This window comes from Telopea speciosissima, chromosome 1 (assembly GCF_018873765.1).
Source record: "Telopea speciosissima isolate NSW1024214 ecotype Mountain lineage chromosome 1, Tspe_v1, whole genome shotgun sequence".
Taxonomy (NCBI): Eukaryota; Viridiplantae; Streptophyta; class Magnoliopsida; order Proteales; family Proteaceae; genus Telopea; species Telopea speciosissima.
The window spans coordinates 23,364,800-23,371,130 of NC_057916.1; the positions used below are offsets into that span (position 1 = coordinate 23,364,800).

The 6,331-nt window shown below is 41.2% G+C and overlaps 1 protein-coding gene across 3 annotated transcripts; it reads right to left on the bottom strand.

Moving 5' to 3' along the window:
- Nucleotides 1-875: 875 nt before the first annotated feature.
- On the bottom strand, nt 876-5,716 carry LOC122661929 (serine/threonine-protein kinase D6PKL1-like). Of its 3 annotated transcripts, XR_006332942.1 has the most exons (4): nt 3,761-5,716; nt 2,494-2,577; nt 1,003-1,911; nt 876-966 (listed from the first exon to the last, which is right to left on the bottom strand). XR_006332942.1 is itself a non-coding variant. In XM_043857449.1 (3 exons), exons 1-3 carry the CDS (start codon nt 5,518-5,520, stop codon nt 1,059-1,061), a joined length of 2,697 nt encoding a protein of 898 aa, XP_043713384.1. In that variant the 5' UTR covers nt 5,521-5,716; the 3' UTR covers nt 876-1,058. The 3 variants fall into 3 exon arrangements, 2 of the variants coding, with proteins under 2 accessions (XP_043713384.1, XP_043713396.1); XM_043857449.1 differs by having other exon boundaries at nt 876-1,911; XM_043857461.1 differs by lacking the exon at nt 2,494-2,577 and having other exon boundaries at nt 876-1,911; nt 3,761-5,714.
- Nucleotides 5,717-6,331: the final 615 nt, after the last annotated feature.

A 6,331-nucleotide genomic window follows, 5' to 3' on the forward strand; every position in this document is an offset into this window, starting at 1 on the left:
CCTAGATGCAATTATTCAGTTGGTGACGCAATTAATTTTGTTTCCTTCCCCCTCCAAACTAAGATTTAGTTGGTGAAGCAATTATTTTTATGTCTTGGGACCACTCCTCACTTCCAAGTCCCATCAGCCTGATGGTCAGATAGACGTCTCAATCTTACCACCTAATACCCAACAAACTTATACCAAAATAAATATCATAATCTAAAACTTAAAAACAAAATACATTTCTTTTATCTTTAGAGAAGAAAGAATCCGTTCACCACTGGTGATGTGACCCCTCAGATAACACTCCTAATATCATATTGAAGTCTCGTGGAGCCAGGTTTTGTAGAAGAGATGGAGACGAAGTGAGAAACTGGATTCAAAACAAAATTGAAGACACCGCCGGAACCCAATAGATTTTAAGAGAAGTTCTGTGAGAATGTAGTAATGTACTGCCCATGACCAGACACAAGGGGGTAAAATGACAACCCACCCCCAAAATGCCAACTCACATGCTCTCATTGGCCCCGTGGGTGCTGTGGCCACGCTTCCTCACAGAGAATGCCAACTCAAAAAAATTTGCCGAACTCCACCCTTTAGAGGGAGGATTCCAAATTTCCAATGATCGTAGGCGATCGGAAAACCCTCACATGTCAGGCTGGCATCTGAGTTGGCAAACTCAAACGAGCTCCATTTCTCCCCCCCCCCCCTCCCCCAACCCCAAAAAAACCAAAAAACTGGGCTCTAGCAGTGCTGGCACTATGATGCATGCAATCACAACTGGCACCGCAAGCTCATTCAAAATGCTACCCAGACCATCACTACACGTCTCCACATAGACACCAGAAAGCTCAGACTTGGCTAGAATAATACACACTGATCAGACCATTACAGAGAAAAATGACCCCTTCATTCTCTTCCTTTACCTTCATATTATCTCATACAGAAACAAATTCCTGCCAACTTTACCATCTACATTTACAATATGAGCTTACATTATCGGTTTACAAGGAACCATATGATCGAGAATCTGCTTTCCAGATCCATGAAAACAGCATCTCTTTGTAGAAACTTTGCTAGAACAACTCAAACTCCAGATGCTCCTCCATGTCCCTAAACTCTAAAAGTTTGCTCTCCTTTTTCTGTGACTCCATTGCCGGAACCACAAGATCTCGTAACTTCGGCAGCTCCGGAGGAATTTCACATCGTATAAGTGCCCAGTTCAGGCCCTCAAAGAATGGGTGCTGCTTGATTTCAGTGGCCCCCTTCATGGATCCCAACCTGTTCTCTGGCTCCTTTACTAACAACCCTCTGATCAGATCTTTTGCCTGGAAACTGACTATCGGGCTTTCAGGAAACTTGAGGCTCTGTGACACCACATTAGCTAAGGTGTCCTCGTTTCCCAACCCCTTGAAGGGTGTCTTGCCAAACAGAAGTTCATACAGAAAGATTCCAAATGTCCACCAATCAACAGCACTCCCATGGCCGTCTCCTTTGATGATCTCAGGAGCCAAGTACTCATGGGTCCCAACAAAAGAGTTGGATCGTGCACTGGTTGGTTCTGCCACAAGCTGTGGCAGTGGACTGACTTGGGCAACCATGTCCGATTTTAGCTTCTTGTTTTTGGTTGTGGCAGAAATAAGCCTAGGTGTAAAGCAGGATACTTGGACCCAAGATGGTTGCAGGCAGAAAGGATCAATACAACTAGATTCCGAACATGGGCCCGATAACTTCTTCTCTGTTTCCATCATTGATGAAGAAGATCTAAGAATAGTTGGGCTCACAGTGCACCTGAGGGACAAGTCAAAATCTGTGAGCATGATGTGGCCATCCTCTCGAACCAGAATGTTTTCTGGTTTCAGGTCTCGGTAGATAACCCCAAGCATATGCAGATACTCCAAGGCTAAAAGGACCTCTGCAACATAAAACCTGCAGAAGTGATGGCATGAAAATAATCCAGAAAAACAAGACCAGAGTAAATGATGGATGGCCAATGATGCAACAAGGAACAGTTGAGGAAGCCAGCATCAGAAAGGGATAGAACAAACAGTAATTATTTATAAACAGGAAGACCTAACAATCCATCTTAAAAAGAAATACTTCTTCTTCCCCAGGATTAGCAGAATAAAATAACCCAATAGCATGACAGAAATGTTGCCAACTCTCAGCTATCCAGAAAATTCACGTTGAGCCAACTAGACTCACATCTCACAGCAGTGCAACGTGAAGGACAGATTGGAGCTCTTGACAGTAACTTGCTCCCCCCCCCCCCCCCCACCTTTCCTTTTTTGGGTTGGGTTGGGGGGATACTAGGGTCTTGACAGTTTCAAGGCAATAATTTTTGGCATGAGTTCTTCGTAAAAAAATTTCTGTAAATTTGTGCCCACCAGCACAAACATTCAAACAAATAAAGTTAATTTGGCAAATTTATGGATCTTGACATTTCTTCAAATCTGACCCAACTATTATAACTTTTGTTCAAAATAATTCCAACCTCCAAATTCAACTTACAATTGTTTGCCTTCAGTGGATAACGGCAATACAAATTCATCTTCATTATCTGCTCCAGGGATTTCCCTTTTAGCTTTCTGCTTCCTAGTGTAAGCAGAGTCTGTACCTCAGTGAATACCATTATGCCATAAAAACATAAGCCTATAATTGCTGTGAATTAATCGAAAAGTTTCTATCTTCAAATCAGCAGTAATCAGAAAAGGATAGAGCTGCAGCCCAAAGCAACTGTTTTTACTAATAATACTCACTTTGATGAGAATGAATAAGCGTCGCTGCTCCAATTGACAAATCTGCCTCATCCTCAAGGATGCTCAATTAATGCAACTCCTATAGTGTATCCAATCTAATTAGAAGCAGTGGAGCTCTACTTATCTTAAACCCTTCTGTCCATTTTCATCTGTAATTTATTCGGCTCTCTCAATTTCCACTCCTGTTTCCGAAATGCTGACTTAATGACTTTTGGTCCAATTTCTTAACCCAGGCATGTTTCACGCCCTGGATTTAATTTGCCACAATCCGTAGTTATAAACCATAGGGCGGACCTCAGCGCAACAGTAAGGTTGGTCCATTGAAATCTAGTGGTCGAGGGTTCGAGTTGGGGAACAGCCTCTCCACGAAGCGGGAGTTAAGGCTGCATACATTATGACCCTCCCAAACCCCGTAGTGGTGGGAGCCTCGTGCACTGGGTACACCTTTTTTAATTTGTAGTCATAAACCATCTTCATTTACCCTAATTTCTGCCTATACCACTCACTCAATCAACCCTAAATCTGCCAGTTCTAGTATAAAGCCCCATAACCCATTAAACCATCAAATTTCCAAAGACCTATCAAAACTAAATTTAAAAACTCATGTACTACCTTAGCCTTGTTATTTTCAATAATCCTGTTAATTTCCAAGAGACTTGACGTTGTTCCCTACTCTACAGAAAATTCAAAAAGGGGAAATTTTTAATTGTCAGTTGACTCAAAAAGGAAATATTTATTTATTTTTTCTCTGGGATTGGGGATTTGCAGAACTTTAAATCACATATCTAATTCATGTGAGGATAATTTCCAAGTGCATGTAACTCTATCCACTTGATAAGGGAATAACTAAGAGCACCATGTCATTCATACATCATAAACCACCTACATGAGGGTATAAGTCACGGAGAATATACGCACACATGCATTAATAATTCAATCAGTATTTAATTTGTGTCCTACTCAACACTCATAATCAATGCATAGACTAAAATAACCAGAGCTTCAGTAAACATTTTTACCTTGCTGCTTGTTCAAGGAAACTCCTGCCCAGTTGCTTCTGCCGAAGGACGTGCAAATCTCCACCCGGACAATAATCCATAACCAAACAGGACAACTTCTCTGTTGTAAAATGAGCATATAGTGTAGGGAGAAAAGGATGATCCAGCATTTGCAATATTTCTCTTTCAGTTTGGGCCCTTGGCATCTTCTTTCTGCTTGCCAAAAACTTATTATCCATAACTTTCAAAGCAAATAGACAGTTTGTACCGGTTAGCTCAGCAAGATAAACGGCTCCGATGTCTCCACAACCAAGACGCTTATGCAGCTTGAAGTGCCTCATCCCTAAGCTTCCATGCTGCATCTGGACATGGTGGATGGCTTCCCACCTCAAGTCTTTTGACATGTGGGGTCTATTGCCACAACTAGACCCACTTAAATTGCTCTCCTCACTAACACTTGTGCTACTACTGTACTCACCAATGCTACTTTTAGAGCTCTGTGAGACCTCCCCCTTCTCTTTTGATCTTGAGGCCGCAGTAGCTTTTGCACCAACAGCTCCATCACCGTCGCACTTACTCAAAGTGCAACCTGGCTTACTCAGACCAGAGTCCACATTATTCGAACTGACTTCAACACTTAGATTTGTACTGGTTGATGCTGGAGAAACAGGTTCTTTCCTCGAATTATTTTCAGTGCAGTTGTCAGTTTGGCTCACTGATTTACTTGTACTTGGACTCAAGTCACTGTCGATTTTATAGCACATATTAGACCTGCTGGTAGCAGAAGTCAAATCCTGCTTCCCTTTCTTCTTAATAAAGTTTTTGTTCCTGAAGACAGGCTTGGTTAGACGCATATTAGAGCCAGCAGACTTGCTTACTTTACTGCCATTGCTAGAGCTAGCCAAAGAAGGTATAGGATGTAGCTTGCCTCGCTGCCACAGATCTAGAGTTGAATTTTTTCTCCCAACTTCTGTCAAGACAGGAACTATCTTATCTACTTCTAATACTTTTCCACCAGCAGCAGAGCCAGATGATGAATGAGCACACTTAGGCTTCCATTTTGAAGCTGGTTCTATATTAGATGTTTCAGACCCAACGTCTGTTGATGCAGGAACAATCTCATCTTGTGGCAGTGCTTGAACCTTGTTTTTGGTTGCAATTGCAAATCGAGGAGAAGACTGAGCACTATGGTTCAATACTTTTGCCTTGCGAACTTGCAGGAATTCTGGCATCTTCTCGGAGGAATTTGATGAGTTATCTTCTGGCACAAGAGAGATTTCTACCACTCTCCCTTTACCTTCATCTAATGGAAGACCAGATTCACTGGCCTCAACTACCACTGTTCTGTACAACCTCTTTATGGTTCCAGCTTCTGAAACTCCATATGCAGGTTTTGATAACCGCTTCATTGCAGCCATCTCTAGTTTCTGAGATATGCACAGCCCTCTTAGCGCCTGCTTCAAGGTCACGGACTCAGAAATTCCAATTCCTGACCCTTGAGACGGCCCATCTCTAACCTGCTTTTTCAAAGCATTCTTCTGAAATCGTCCTGTATCTCTTTGGTGTAATTGACCCAAAGCCCTGGTTGATGTTCTGAGATCAATTGCCTGGAAAATCTCATTAAGATCATTCTCTATAGAATAATTGCTCCCATATTTCAGTATAGGGTGTTTTCCTGCTTTGTCATCCATTCTTGACTCGGCAGTCTGTGTGTTAGTTCCTTTAGAGCATTGAACTGAATCCTCAACGATTTCACAGGTGCCACGTAATGGTGCCATCATTTTGGCGGGCCTATACCACCAAATCTAGTTGAATACAGTGTTGAAAGAAAGATGGAATATGACATCTTAAGTTCATACTAGCCTGTTTCTGAAGAAGCTGTTTGGGGTGAAAGGAGCATAAATATCAGAAAGTACAACAGAACTGCTTTTGTGTTACTTTTATCATACTGAACCCCGGATATGAAGGGTCAGCACAACTTGTTATAATCGATTCAAGATCCACCATCACAATCCTGGAAAGATCACCGAGGTTCAGTTAAACAGAATCCAACAATAAACCATCTTCCAAACAGTAAGAGTAGTAACATATATATACACAAAACTGACACAGGATTATTATTATTAATATACAAAGCTAGAATTCAGCCTAAACTTGCAATTTGACCCACATTTATTAGGGCACCAATACTGAATCGACTCAAAATGAGATTTGTACAAAAACATAACCCAGATCGTCAATCAGATTGAAAGTTAAAAACAAACTGAAGCCCAAAAATCCCCCCTTGTTTTGATCACAAAACGTTTTGCTCGGCTCATTAAATTTTCCTAATCTTAAATGAGTGATTTTCAAACTCCACCTCCGTTGCTGACACGTTAAGACTACAAGAAATTTATAAATTTCCGAAAACAATCCTTATGACCATACGCTGCAAGAATCGGGATTGAATCAATACAGTTCGAGACAATAAAAAAATATGAAAAGAGGAAGGGAAGAAAAAAAAAACAATTTTTTCAAAAAAATAAACAAGAACAGAACATCTTAGTCAGGGACACTTAATACGCAAGAGCAAAATAAACAAAAATGAGTTCA